This window comes from Sarcophilus harrisii, chromosome 3 (assembly GCF_902635505.1).
Source record: "Sarcophilus harrisii chromosome 3, mSarHar1.11, whole genome shotgun sequence".
Taxonomy (NCBI): domain Eukaryota; kingdom Metazoa; phylum Chordata; class Mammalia; order Dasyuromorphia; family Dasyuridae; genus Sarcophilus; species Sarcophilus harrisii.
This window is the reverse complement of record NC_045428.1, coordinates 799,070-813,227: the sequence shown is the minus strand read 5'-3', so window position 1 is coordinate 813,227 and position 14,158 is coordinate 799,070. Positions and strand designations below refer to the sequence as shown.

General features: G+C 65.4%; 1 protein-coding gene across 1 annotated transcript; it reads right to left on the bottom strand.

The window, feature by feature from the left end:
• Nucleotides 1-4,709: 4,709 nt before the first annotated feature.
• Nucleotides 4,710-12,903, bottom strand: NCBP3 (nuclear cap binding subunit 3). Its single transcript, XM_031957356.1, has 13 exons — nucleotides 12,719-12,903; nucleotides 12,531-12,596; nucleotides 12,096-12,201; nucleotides 10,132-10,257; nucleotides 8,917-9,045; nucleotides 8,762-8,832; nucleotides 8,392-8,500; nucleotides 8,032-8,131; nucleotides 7,316-7,428; nucleotides 6,897-7,200; nucleotides 6,099-6,253; nucleotides 5,806-5,970; nucleotides 4,710-5,476 (listed from the first exon to the last, which is right to left on the bottom strand). Exons 1-13 carry the CDS (start codon nucleotides 12,896-12,898, stop codon nucleotides 5,235-5,237), a joined length of 1,866 nt encoding a protein of 621 aa, XP_031813216.1. The 5' UTR covers nucleotides 12,899-12,903; the 3' UTR covers nucleotides 4,710-5,234.
• Between the last annotated feature and the right edge of the window lie 1,255 nt (nucleotides 12,904-14,158).

Here is a 14,158-nt window from a genome sequence, read left to right as displayed (position 1 = left end):
ACATTCATGACTCTTCTTGGTCATGTTGACCAATCTGGGAGGTGAGGAATTAGATGTTTCCATCTGCATTTCTGCAATCAAGTGACTTAGAGCCCTTCTTCCAGGACCTCTAAATACCTTCGACTTGTTCATCCCCAGACTGTCCATTCACGTCCTTTGCCCATTTGTCAACCGGAGCATGGCTTATATTCTTAGAAATCTGACCCCGATCTCACTGCCCCCGCTTCCCAGCTCTGCGCTTTCCTTCTAACCTTGGCTGTCTTGTTTTTTGTGTGTACACAGACTTTTAAATGGATTACAGTCAAAATGATGTACTTGGGCTCTTTCCCCTCCCCCTAAGTCTGAAAGGCAGACTCCTCTGTCCTTCTAGTCTGTATCAGCCTTTGTGTCTAAATCAGGCCCCCGTTGGAGCCGATCCTGGGGTGCACACCTAGCTTTGTTCTCATTCCCCCCCTTACAAATCTCTGCTCCCCGGAGAGCCTTCCTGAGCAGCCCCCGCCCTTCCCGTCTCCTTCTTGCTGCTGCCATTGGCGTCTCTTGCTCCCAAATCTCCGTTAACCTGACTTGACCGAGGTGCACCGCGCGGCCTCCTCCCTCCTCTGTAGTCAGTGGTTCCCCTCTGAGAGGAGTCAGGGGGTTAGTCTGGGAGCTTCGCTTGCGTCTCCTCCCCTGCTTCCATTTGCTGCTGCTTCGCCCTTTGGAAAGCCCCCCCCCCTCTGTGGGGGTGTCCCTTCGTACTCCTCCACACCTACTGTCCACAGGGATGGAAGAGAAATTATGTTCAGTGCTGCAGAAATGCTCCAGGGCCTCGTAGAACCCACTTCTCTGCACGAATTTCCGGGCTCCGGCTCCATTGGGACCTGGGTCCCCAGTGCCTTTGCTCCGTCCCCTCGGGTCTCTGACGGTGCAGAACAGGCTCGACTTGTTGGATCTCCTGTTTCAGGGCCTTTCTCTGGGTCTCTGCACTGAAGACTTCACGTTCCAGACTGAGGTGTGACCTGTCCAGGAAGGGAGGAGGAGGCCGGCTCACGCAGGGCTCTGGAGGCCAAAGGAGCTTCTTCTAATCGCTCCTGCATTTGCGGACTAGTGGGGGGCCATGGAACCTCACGGGGGCTGGAAGGAGGGGCCGGCATGGGGAGAGCCCAAGACAGGGAGACCCTCCCTCCCCCAGCTGCTCCAACAGCCCTCAGCCTCCAGGATAAGGACGCAGCAGCCCAGGAGGGTCCCCAGATTGTGAGCTTGGGGGTGCCTGGGGAAGGAGGCCGGCTCTGCTTCAGATCCACGGGGTTTCAGGAGAGCCAGTGTGAGATGTCTGGAGATTGGGGTAGGAGCCCCCTCCGTGCACAAGCACCGAGGGGGAAGGGACCCGCACAGAGCCTGGGGGTAGCGAGGGGAGAGGGTTCTGGGAGAAGACTCCAGCAGAGCAGACAGAGAAGGGGAACGTCTTGGAAACCTGGAGAAGAGACTTTCAAGGGGGTGAGAGTGACCAAGCGCCTGAGGCGGCAGACAAGCCAAGGATTAAGAGGAAACGGGCTTCATGGGAACAGACCGCTGGTGACCCGGGGACTGAAGTCGGGGCGTAAGGAGCTGAAAGAGGAGGGAGGGAGCCAGTGTAGACGCCTAATGTGGCCCTAAAGGGCAGACGGACAGAGGGCAAGAGCAGGGAGGGAAGGATCCCAGAGGGGAGACTCGGGCAGCAGAGGAGAGCTCACAAGACCCCCCCCCTCCACACCCTGTGCAGAATGGGGTTTTTGCAGTTTCTCAGCTGTGAGCGCCTGGGGGACGGAGCCATGGGAGGCCTGGGGGTGGGGAGGGAGATGCTGGGCCGCGGGACCGCGGGGCGGCGGGCAGGGCCCTTGGGCATCAGTGTGCAGTGGGCCCAGGCAGGGGATGGCCCGGGAGAGAACTGAGGCTTTGGGTTCGGAGGTCACAGGGAGGAAGAAGAGCAGGCTGTCTGGAGGGAGAGGCGAGAAGCCGTGGTTTGTGGGTGCAGACAGATTTCAGAATTCTTGAACTCGGGGCCAGTCCCCCGGGGGTGAGGGCAGAATGGGGGGTGACCATCCGTGTGGGCAGCTCAGTGGTTGGGGTCTGGCTGGGGGGAGGATGGTGATTTAGAGCCAAGTCATTAAGTTGGGAAGGAAAGAACGGTGAGCCGTAGAGACCTCACAGAGGAAGCAGGTGGTGACACCTGGGGGTCAGTGGGCACCAGCTACCCCGGACCCTGACTGGGGGGGGGTCAAGATGAAGAGAAGGCCAGAGGTCACCGAGTGACAGAGGATGGGGAGCAGCCTGGAGGCAGCAGAGGGAGATAGTGAAGGGAGGGCCGGGCCTGGGGCCAGGCCGAGTGTTAGTAAGAGTGGGCAGATGGAGTCAGGAACAGACTGAAGAGAAAGGGGGGTTTGTTGCCCAAGGAATCAGGATGAAACTTTTGGGAGGCATCGGGGGCGTCTGTAAAATGGGGAGACAGTGGTAGTCCCTGACCCCAAGGCTGCTGGGGGACCAATGTGTAGGGGGCTAATAGAGGAATCTTCTGATTGGCAGAGCCAGAATGTGCTGACCCTTGACCTCGGCCTCTTGGGCATTTTCCCTGCGCTTCCGGGAAGGTACCAGGAGGCTGTGACCTTGGCCAAGCTGGAGACCAGGGGAAGGGGGAGGGGACAGAGCAGAGAGCGAGCGCTCACCCCTGGCCCGAGGTGGGGAGAGGGGGAGAAATGCTTTGTCCTTTGGGTCCCCATCCGGTCCCCCAATGACTGTCCCCTTGTGAAAGCTAAAGGGCTCTTGTCTCCGACAGTTCCCGCTGGCCGGGGCTTGGACAGGGCACTAAAAGGACGACGCGGGCCCTCGGGGCGCCCCCGGCCAGAGGAAGGCCCAGCCTTGCTTCAGGGAACCCACCTCGGCGCTCGCCGGCTAAAGGTCCCCCTCCTCAAACCTGCGGAGGCCGGGCCCGGCTCCTCAAGGAGCGGCCACTCCCAGCGACTGCGAGATGGGCATCGGCAGCTTTCAGAGGAGGGCTCGAAGCCGTCTCTGATCAGGGGAAATGCTCCGAAACTCGGAGGGCAAAGCGCTACCTCCCCCCGCCGGGTGGTAGGGACGAGAAAAGGGAGACGTGGGAGAGGGGGCGCTCGCCCCTCGCTGCAGCGTTCTGAGGCGCGACTGGAAACTGGGCCCAAAGGCCAAACTGCACATGCCCCGGGGGCGCTGCCCCAGGCATCCCCCAAAGGGGGAAGGACCGTTCCGCGACAGGATCCTGGTAGCGGCAGTGGGAAAACAGAACCATCTAAGCTGGGCCCAGGGCTGGGCCATGAGACCCCGGGCCGGAGCGACAGAAAGCCAAGCGAGCGGAACCAGTGCCGGCAGCAGCGCTCCAGGCCCGCCTGAAGGGTCGAGCCATTCTCAGCAGTAAAGGGACGGGACGGTCCCGAAGGACTCGTGAGGAAAAATGCTACCTTGCCCCGACAAAAGCAGCCGACGCTGTCCGAGTGCGGCGCAAAGCGGGCTTTGTGTCACCTTTGGGCCGTTTTCTTCCACAAAATGACTAGTTAGGAAGCGTTCTCCCCGCCGTCCGAGCTGTGTCGGGTTGGCTACTCTCGGGGAAGGCCGAGGGGAGAAAAGGATGGAGGCGAAAGAACCAAGGCCCACAACTTTCCACGGGGAACCAATGACGGCAGCTTTCTCTCGGGCAGATGAGTGATAAGTGTAGGAAGTGAGAAGAACCGCACACGCTTAACGTGGATCGGACCACTTGCTGCCGGGGGGAGGGGAGGGAGAAAGAAGAGGTTCTACGAGGGTGGCCGCTGGATTTCCAAAATAAACCATGATCAAGATGGAAAAGAATAAATAAAATGATGACCGAGTTTGTCAGAGGAAGGGGAAGCCAGATTTGGGGCGAGTGATTTTCTGGGGTCCACAGAAAGGATCTGTAGGGCCAAAAGTTCTGAAGGATCAAAAGGGCCAAGCCGAATCATCTCAGTGGGAGGGAGATGCCCCCCGAGAACAAGCTCTGTGGTGGCCCAATGTGGCGGCCGGCGTGGATCCCCCAAGGGGCCACATCCCTCCCCGTTCCCTCACCCAAGTGACTGCGGCTCCCACAAGGAGGCTGACGAACGGCCCACATCCGCGCCTGCCTCTGGTCTGCCTCCCCGGTAATCTCACAGCTCCCCGAGTTCAGTGGGCCTCCTCCCACCCCACATGGCCTCCCCAACCTGGCCCCCCCCAAACATCTCTTCGGGGAGATGGCAGTCTGAGAGACCTTCAGCCCAGAAGCAGCTCAACATGGCTGGGTGACCACCACTCACCCCCAGGCTCGCCAGGCCCCCTGTCTGGAGGAAGGGGCCGTCACCCCCATTTCAGTGACAATGAACCGGATCTTCCTGAGGCCGGGGCCCGGGACACATGTGCAGCCCCCTCCAGCCTCACAGGCCTCTGTGGTCCCCGCTAGCGGCAGCTCCGCTGGGCCAAGAGGGGGCTTGGTGGCCGTGGCGGGGAGGAGGTCCAAGGGCCTCTCCTTCAGTGGCTCTTGCGGGCTTTGGGAACGGTCCCTGACCCCCCACCCCTCGTGGGAGCCGTGGCCCTCGTTCCCTCGCCCGCCGAGGAGGGGAGGCCCGTTCTCGTGCTCCTCCAAAGGAGGGAACACAGATCTCATAGCATGTGTGCGGACGCCGCTCGAGGCCTCGCTGGAGCCAACAGGAAAGATGGCCACGTATAAAAAGTAAGCTTCGAAATCAGGAATAGTTTTAAAACATAATGGACTGAACAGAACTGTTCAACATTGACCCTCCCTCACACAAAAACCACCCCAAGTCCCAGGCTGTGTCCTAGAAAACCCCCCAGCACCAGAGGGGCTGCTCTTCACGTCAAAGCAACCGACAAGGGGGACGGACGGACGTCCCCCAATGCCCGGGGCCCTCGGCCGCCACTGGCGGCCCGGGGACCCAGAGGTCAGCTCCACAAAGCGTCCTCCCGCGGCACGGCCGGGACCGGGCCGGCCTCAAAGGGGAGTCCTTGTCCCCCAGCGGGCGCCGGCCCCCAGGAGCCCCCACGCTCCCTCGGGCTCTGGCGGGCTGGAGGTGCCGGGAGCCACGGCCGCCGAGGCCGAGGCCAGAGGGGGAGGGTAAGTCCGCGGCTCTCCGGACGGTCATTTCCTGCTAGGAAGAGAAGGAAAGTGAAGCCGTGGCCGCCGCGAGGGAGCTGGACGCCGGGGCTGGGCCGTCCTACCTGGCCGCGCCGGGGCGGCCTCAGGACTCCGCGTCCGAGTCGGAGCTGCTCTGCCGACTGATCTCGATCTGCAGGCTGGGCAGGCGCTCCAGGCGGCTCTTCTTCTGGTGCGACTGCTCCTTCTCCTTGATCAGTGCACCCCAGGCCCGCTGCAGCTCTGAGTCCTCCTCCTCGGGGGCCGCCGCCGCCACCGCCGGCTCTGCCTTCTCGGTCCCCTTCTCTTTGGCCTTGGCGGCGGAGCCCAAGCGCGTCCATAAGCTGCCTGTGGGAGGAGGGCGCGTGGTCACCGATCCCTGTGCCTCTGGGGGTCCCTTGCTGAAGGGATGAGGTGTCCCCGACCCTGGGCCTGGCTCTGTGCCCAGGGCTGATGACCAGAAAGAGACAGCCCTGCCCTCTGGGGGAGGGGGTCACGCCGGGGGCTCCCCCAGTGGGATGATGCGGGGCAAAGCCTGCAGGAAAGACATGTGACCGGTCTGGCCGGACCGCAGAGCGGGGGGGGGGGGGGGGGGGGTGGGGGTGGCTGGGGCCTGTTTGACCTGGAAGGTGCTTGATGCACTGGATCGAGGGCCTGGGGCTGCCCCCGGCACCCACCTGACTTCTTCTCCCGGGTGTCAGAGTAGAGGCCCTTGACGTCCTGCCTGGGGATGCCCAGCCGGCTGTGGACGTCGGACATGGGTTCCCGGCGGGGGGCAAAGGCGCCGCTCAGAGTCTTCCCTTCTGGAGAGTGCGGTCTCTTTCCCAGTCTCTGCCGGACATCTGGGCACAGGGAGGGAAAAGCTCAGGGACCCGGGGGGCTGCAGCGCTCCCAGGGAGGATGCATGGGGCCTCCTCCGCCTTCCCTCCCTCTCCCCCAAAGAGCTTCAGGGGCCCGGTGGGAAGCGTACCCGACTTGCCGCTGCCCGTGGGCGGCCTCTGCGCCGTGCTCTGCCGCTTCTCCTCCAGCAGGAGCCGCACGTCGGCGACTTTGTCCGACGACCCTTTGCTCCCGATGCGGTTTTTGACGTTGCTGGCAGCCACGCTGTCCGCCCTCATGGAGTTCCTGCACAAAAGCAGGCGCTGCAGAGTTCTTACCCGGGGGCGCTGGACGAAGCCAGGGGAGGGGTGGCCCGTCCACTCCGTGACTAGTGTGCGCCCGCCCCCCGGGAGGCTGCCGGGCGCTCCTCGTCCCCGGGGCCGAGCCCGTGCTTTCCTCCCCATGCTACGACAACCCCCTCCGGTGCCTCCCGGTCCAGCACAGTGGGGTCTGGGGGACACGCCAGGACTGGGGAGGACTTGCCCCAGCAGTGTGGGATTGGACAGACTTGTACCTGCTCCCATCATTAACTGCTCCAAAGGCAAAAGTCGTGGGTCCCACAACGAAGGGAGCAGGGTGGAGAGTGGGGGCCCTGAGTTCTAATCCTGCCTTAAGTTTCCTATCCAGTCCCAGCCTCCTTTTCCAGGGTTACAAACCCCGAGTCTCTCACAAGCCCGTGTGGAAGGAGCGCGTCACCGGGCGTCCCGGAGAAGACTCTCTGCTGATCGCAACCTTGCGGGGGCCGGCCTCTTGTTCTAAAAGTGGCTCCTTCCCGCCCCCCCCCTTGGGCTAACTGACTTGGGGGAAGGACACGAGTGCGAGTCTTGTTCAGCTGCCAGAGGGTGGGGGGTGGGTGGAGGGAGGAGGCCCGGGGGCCCGCCCACCTTACCGGATGCTTCTCAGCTGGGACTCCACCTCGTCGGCGTACATGGTCATCTTCAAGCTCTTCTTCGGGGAGGGCGTGGAAATCATCTTCAGCTCCAGGTCATAGTCCATCTCGTCCGAGTCGGAGCCCGAGCCGCTGGCGCTGGCGCGGCGGGAGCCGCTTCGTTCGCGCGCTTGCTTGAAGGCCTGCAGCTCATCCCGGTATTCCACCACGATCCTGTCATCTTCATCCATGTCCTGGTCCTCCTCCTCTTCCTCCTCCTCCTCCTCTTCCTCCTCAATAGGCTCCTCTGGAACGTTCACCAGACCTGGGGAAATTCAGTCAAGAGCCAATGGAGAGAGCCCCAATGGCGGTGGCTTCTGGACCCAGATACAGTCCAAGCAAAGCGGGGAAGAGGGGAAGCCCTGGGGAGCCCCGGGTACCTGCGTGCCGGTGCTTGTAGGGGGGGGTCAAGGTCAGGCCCACGTCATCCCCGATCAGCGTCCGCTTCCTGATCACGTCCCTCTGGATGCGGCGGGAATGGTACCTTCTTTTCCTGGGCCGTTGTCAGAAGAAACACTCAACCCTCCTCCTCCTCCCTCCAAGGACTCCCTGGCCCAGCCCCGGTGCCCGCCGGCTCCCTGGGAGCCTGGGTCGCCCGTTTGGACTCCAAAGCTCCTGCTCTTGCCCCGAGGAGCTGGCCCTTCCTCCCTGCCAGCTGAACTAGCTTCTTGGCAGACCGGCCTCTGCAGGCCTTCGGCCCCTCCTGCCCGGCCCCGTTGGGACGACCTGCGGCTTGGACGGGAGCTCTGGGTCAGCGTGACCCCAGCCTCCAGACGGAGCCCGAAGGGCCGGCCGCTTCCACCCCCCCAGCCCCAAGCAGGTTCTACTTCAGGACCCCAGATCTCGCTGACTGGGCGGTCAAGGCCTCCTGAGCAGCCATTCGGTGTCCCTTAAGGCTAAGAACTCAAGGACCCAAATCTGGTGACGCTCCCCTCCCCCCCCCCAGCCCCCTGTTGCGTGGGAGCCATAGCTGTTGCGTGGCCCCCAGGCCAAGTCCCAAAGACCCCTCCCGGGGCTGGGGGTAGGGCTGCCTGAGAGGAGGGATGGGGAGAGGGAGAATGGAGGGCCCCCCATAGCCCACAGTCCCCACACTCACCAGGAGTTGCTGAGGATGCCCTTCATACCCCCATAGTTGGGGTTCCCATACTTCATGTAGTACTGGCTCCTCCGGGCGGCCCCCAGCTCCTTCTTGTCATCTACATAAGACAAGAGCAGATGGCACTGAGATGAGGGGGTCCTGCCACTGAGGTCGGGGGGGGGGGTCCTGGCACTGAGGTCGGAGGGCCCTGGCACTGAGATTGGGGGGGTCCTGATGCTGAGGTCAGAGGCCCCCTGGGCCCTCCCCACAGGCCAGAGCCGCGCTGCCTGTCCCGGCCACACAGCAGCCCCCACACGGAGTGGGCCCCAGGTGCTGGTGTCACCCCCACGCGGACCCCCGCCTCCAGCCCAGCCCTACCTTTCGTGGCAAACCTCATGAACAGCTTGTTCCCCTTGGCCAGCTTGTTGGCCGGCCGGAGATCGTTCCGCAAGAGGGAGTCTTCTTCCACCTGGGACAGCGCCTCCAACTTGAGAATGTAAAACGGTGGCAGAATAAAGAGCATCTCCCGGCTCGCCTCCGCGCTCCCACCCACCCCGCCGGGGTCTGTGAGCCGCCCTTTCCGGGTCCCTTCCCAGATGCCTCCTGGGGGTGGGGAGGACCGGGAGGGAGGACGTCGTCCTAGAAGGCTCCAATCTGCGTCTTGCCCCACGGCGAGAAAGCCAGACACACCCTCTCGGGGGTTCTAGGGCCGGGACCCCCACCCTCTGCTGGGGGCCTCAGGACTGACCTCCAGGTCACTGGCAGTGTCATCTTCGACCTCCCCTTCCTCAGTCTCGTCGTCGGAGCTGTCCTGTTTGTCTACATTGGGGTGAGAGAAGCGATGAGCCCCCAAATTTCGGGTCCCTCAGAGGCCGCCCCCCACCCCCCCGTCTCCCCCGGTACCTTTCCTTATCTTTTCTGGGGCCTTCTCCACGCCGGTCTCTCGGGCCTTGGCTTTATCCGAGCTGGGCAAGGAGCTCATATTGATCAGGGCTCGCGTTGCAGTCACCTCATCCAGCCAGACCACGTTACCTGGCAGAGGAGGGGGGGCCTCTCGTTAAATGTCTGCGTGTGGGACCACGTTAGGGAGCGCCTGCGGCTTCAACTCTGAGGGGGTCCCCAGGCGCACACACGGGCCAACAGTGGCCCCGCCTTGAGCCCCTCCCCCCTGGCCAAACACGGGGTCCCGCTCCGTCCGCCATGCCCAGGCAGGTGCAGATGGGTCTGGATGCCCTGGGGACCCAGGGATGCCACAATGCTCACAGCAGCTGTTTTGGGGGCAGAGCAGAACTGGACACAAAGGTCAGAGACCCCTTCCCTCCCCCCCTTCCCCCCACCCCAGGTTCTGGTGTCTGGGCCTTGGACGCACACCTTGATGCCCAACACACAAAAGGAGCAGGGGACCAGACCCCGGGGGAGCGGGGGTCAGCACCCAGGTTGGGGGGGGCCTACTGCAGAGGGATTCACCCTGAACCCCTGGAGTGCCGCCTCCACAGGAGGTGGTCTGCGGGCTACCCAGGTGAGGGGACGGCCTCCCCCGAGTTCCTGTGGTAGCTCAGGCTCAGAGGGCTGCCATGTGGGTGAGCATACGCAGGTACTGGCTTGTGGCCGTGAGCAACTACCACTGACAGATACAATGACCGCTATACCCCTCCTGATTTCCAAGGGGGGCTGGGCTGACTGGAGCCAGATCCCCAGAGCCAGGGCCTTGCCCCGCCCCAAAAATCCCCATTTTGCCTGAAGAATGGGCACAAGTGCCCACCAAGAGCCGCCCCCATTGGGGGAGCTCGGCAGGGGACCGAGGTCCATGGGACTGGACAGGGCGTGGCAGAGCCTCCTGTGGCCGTGGGGTCTCCAGGAGGAGCTTCTCTGACCAGGCCCATTTCTCCAGCCCCTCCTCCTCCCCCCATCTGGACCTGCCACAGGCTAGGGACTTATTTGATCCTGCCCCCCGCCCCCGCCCCCAGAGAAAGATCAGAAGGTTTAGGCAGGGCAGATGCTCGCAGGCGCTGTCACTACGTGCATCTGAGGCTCCTGCGCCGCCCTCACCCCAAGCCCGGCTCTGGTGTCGTTCCCCCCCCCCCCCCCCAGGCCTCCGGGCTGCCGGCCGGCACTTACAGGAGGTGTCGTCCAGCCACTCGATGTGAGCAGGGGGGTACTCCTTGAAGTACGCAAAGATGTCCTGGGTGCTCATCTCATCCACTCCGCAGACGTAGATGGTCTCCAGTCTCACCTTGGGGATCGCTGGGAAGACAGAGGCGGAAGCGGGCGGTCACCGCCGGCCCAGACCCCATGGCCCTCACCGCAGGATGCCGGCGACCCCTTCTCGTGATCTCTCGGGGTCAGGCCCGTAGCCCCTCACTTTTAGCCACGCGGCTCCTGCAGCGTCAGCTCCCACATGGGGGAGGGGGGTCACATGACTAGACCTGAGCTTTAAGAAAACCACCAGGTGAACAAGTCGACTAGAGCAGGGACAAGATGATGAGAGAACTGGGTCACTGAGGGCCCCGAGGAAGGGCTCTGGGTTGACCGGGAGGAGCAAGAGGGCGACCTCTGCTTTAGACTGACCAAGTCTGCCCTCAGACCCAGAGAAGCAAGGCCACAGGGCGGCCGAGGGGGCCGGGCAAAGGGCCCAGAGATCAGAAGTGGGCGAGGGGTAAGGGTTGGTTCCGGAAGGGAAGAGGCGCTCTTGGGGTCAGTCCCACTCATCTCAGAAGATGGCTCACGGCGTGTGCCGCCTCTGACTCAGTCCTACGCCCCACGAGAAAAAGGACGCGCGGTGCAGAAACGTCAACCGCAGCTCCTCTGGGGGAAGTGAGGTCAGGGCAGTGCCCATGGGCAGGGGCTGGAGCAGCGCGGGGGCAGACACGGGCCGGCAGAGGCCGGAGCAGCGCGGGGGCAGACACGGGCCGGCAGAGGCTGTGGGCCTGCCAAGGCAGGCTCGGGCAGGTGCCATGTGGCTGCAGCCAGCAGAAAGCGGGCACGGTGCTGCCGAGTTTTCCCAGGAGGAGCTGGGGAGAGAATCAGAGCCTCCAGCTGAAGGGGGCCGTCCAGCCTCCTGGGGGGTCAGTGGGCTCCCCATACATCCTGCTGGATGGGAATGACCGCCCGGCTTAGCTTCTGTCAGAAGTGAGGGCAGAATCACGGGGAGCCAGGGAAGGAGTGGGCCCTGTCAGTGGGAAAGCAGGGAATCTCAAGGAGCCCCTTGTCCATAAGTTGGGGGAGCCCTTGGGATCAAAGCAAGGATCTGCACCTGTGGGACGGCTGCACCCGGGGAGGAATTTAGATTCGGTGACTCGGAGTGAGTCCCGAGCACTGGGAGCCCGAGCGCTGCCCCCCTTAAGCTAGCTCCGAGCCAGCCCTCCCGGCTCCTCCCCAGGAGCTTCCCCAGGCTCCGAGAGCGCCTGTTGGGTCTCCTCCCAGGGGCCGGGCTGTCCCTGTTACGGTGAGGAGACAAGGGCAACTAGATAGTGGCGGTTCACTTTGCCTGATCTAATCTCACCACAAATAATGGTTCTCTAGGATACAGCGATTGGTTCGTACTCAGCGCTGATCTAATTACAAGAGAGCAGGGAGCTGGGACAAGCTCAGCCAGGGTGGACGCGGAGGCAGATTCACTCCCCTGTCCCCCTCGGGGGTGCCAGACGCCGGAGCCTGAGCCCAGGAATGCCGGAGCCCGAGCCCGGGGACATTGGAGCCCGAGCCTGGGGATGCCGGAGCCCGAGCCTGGGGACGTTGGAGCCCGAGCCGGGGGATGCCGGAGCCCGAGCTGGGGGATGCCGGAGCCCGAGCCGGGGGATGCCGGAGCCCGAGCCGGGGGACGTTGGAGCCTGAGCCCGGGGATGCCGGAGCCCGAGCTGGGGGATGCCGGAGGCCGAGCCCGGGGACGTTGGAGCCCGAGCCTGGGGATGCCGGAGCCCGAGCCGGGGGACGTTGGAGCCTGAGCCGGGGACGCCGGAGCTGGAGCCCAAGCCGGGGATGCTGGAGTCCGAGCCGGGGATGCTGGAGTCCGAGCCGGGGGACGTTGGAGCCCGAGGCCGGCGCCCCTCCCCCAGCCCCTCCCCCCAGCGCCAGCACCCTACCTTTCTTCATCATATCCCGGTCCAGGGCCACGTTCCTCTGGGCAAGGTTGACCTCGGCCCGGAAGTGGAAGCGCTTGGCGCGCTGCTCCTTCTTCTGGATGGCCTCCTGGAGAGGGGGGGCCGAGAATGAGGGGGAGGAGCGGCTGCGCCCGCCGGGAGCACGGAGCCGGCACGGCGCCCTCCCATACCCCCGGCGGCCCCTCCCCCCGAGGCTTCCCTCCTGGGCGGCCGGGGCCCACGGACGCGCTGCCCGCCGGGAGAAGGGAGCGCCCGGGCAGAGCCGGACACTCCGAGGGATCCCGCCCTGCACACAGTTGGCGCCTAATAAGCGGCTTCCTGGCTGGCTGACAGGAGGGGGGGGGGCCAGCACCGCGGGAGGGGGGGCACCCCCGGCAGGTGCATTGTGGGGAGGGCCTCCCCGCGGCCCCTCCCTACCTTGGAGGTGACGTCGATGCCCGTGATGAAGCTCCCCGCCTTGTTCTCGTAGCGGCGGCTCGTGTCCTAGAACGAGACGGGCCGTGAGGGCCTGAGCCCGCCCCCGCTCCCCGCCGCCCAACGGCCCCGGCGCGCCCGGAGGGAGGCCCTGCGGGCGCAGCCGCCCGGCGTCGGGCCCCGCGTCCTACCGGCAGCAGCGAGCGCCGCAGCGGCCCGGCCTCCAGCTCGCCCTCCTCCACCTCCATGGGCTCGGGCTCGCCCCGCTCGGGACCCGGCCCCAGCAGCCCCAGGGCCGGCCCCCCCGTTGGCGCCGCCGCCGCCGCCGCCTCGGCCTTCACTGACACCCGCAGGCCGCGCACGGCCGCCATGGCGCCGCCGCCGCCGCCGTCCGCCCGCCCTCCCGCAGTGCCAGCGAGAGCGCGTGCGCGCCGCCCAGAGCGCCGCCGCACGCCCGCGCGCGCACCAGCGAGAGCGAGCGGGCCGCCCAGAGCGCCGCGAACGTACCATTGAGATGTGGCCCGCGTGGCCTAGAGCGTCCACAAGGATCTCACCACGCCCCCTCCGCCCTGGGGGCGGAGCCGTTACCATGGTTACGGCTTCCCTGGCTCTGGAGTCTGCGCAGTCGGGCTGGGAGGGAGTCCCTGCAGGAATTCGGGGTCCCCCGCGCCCCTCGGCCTCCTCCATCCCCCTGCTTCCATAGAGGCCTTCTGGAGCGGGCGGACTTTGTTTCCTCCAGCATCTATGAAGCACTTACTGCTGCCCCCCGAGGGGGTCCCAGGTCCGCCTTGCTCTTGAGGGGCGGAGGCTCTACGGGGGCGCGACCCCTGGAAGGCCGGGCTGCAGACCCAGGGACCTAGAGCCGGGCCCCGGAGCCAGCTGCGGGAGGGCACACGCGGGGGTGGAGGAGCTGCCAGTCCGGGAGGACTCTGGCCCCGCCCGGCGCCGTCAGCCCGCCGGGACCGCCCGCTGTCCGTGTGTCCTGTTCCTTCCGCCCGGCCCCGCGGTTCCGGGGGGTGATCAGAGATGTGGGGTCGGGGGCACCAGCCTGAGCGAGACCAGGAGGAGCTGCCCCTGCTCTCTGTGGGCGAAAGAATTCAGTTCCTGGCGCTGACCGGTTCTCCCTGCCCCGGGCCACGGGGACTGTGTCCTGGGGGTGACGGGCTCTCCCTGCCCCCCTCCCCCCCACGGGGACTGTGTCCTGGGGGTGACGGGCTCTCCCTGCCCCCCCCACGGGGACCGTGTCCTGGGGTGACGGGCTCTCCCTGCCCCCCTCCCCCCCACGGGGACCGTGTCCTGGGGGTGACGGGCTCTCCCTGCCCCCCCCCCCCCACGGGGCCCGTGTCCCTGGGGGTGACGGGCTCTCCCTGCCCCCATGGGGACCGTGTCCTGGGGTGACGGCTCTCCCTTGCCCCCCCTCCCCCACGGGACCGTTCCTGGGGTGGCAGGCCTCCCTGCCCCCCATGGGGCGGTGTCCTGGGGGCGGGCTCTCCTGCCCCCCTCCCCACGGGGACCGGTCCTGGGGGTGGGCTCTCCCCCCCCCAGGGGACCATGTCCTGGGGATGACGGGCTCCCTGCCCCCTCCCCACGGGGGCGGTGTCCGGGGTGGCGGGTCTCCCTGCCCCCCCCCC

Coding starts and splice junctions, on each gene's coding strand:
- NCBP3 (XM_031957356.1), bottom strand. CDS start 12,898: ATGGCGGCCGTGCGCGGCCTGCGGGTGTCAGTGAAGGCCGAGGCGGCG. Junction 10,258..12,095: donor CCGGGATATGATGAAGAAAG/GTAGGGTGCTGG, acceptor CTGTCTTCCCAG/CGATCCCCAAGGTGAGACTG. Junction 5,477..5,805: donor CACCCGGGAGAAGAAGTCAG/GTGGGTGCCGGG, acceptor CTCCTCCCACAG/GCAGCTTATGGACGCGCTTG.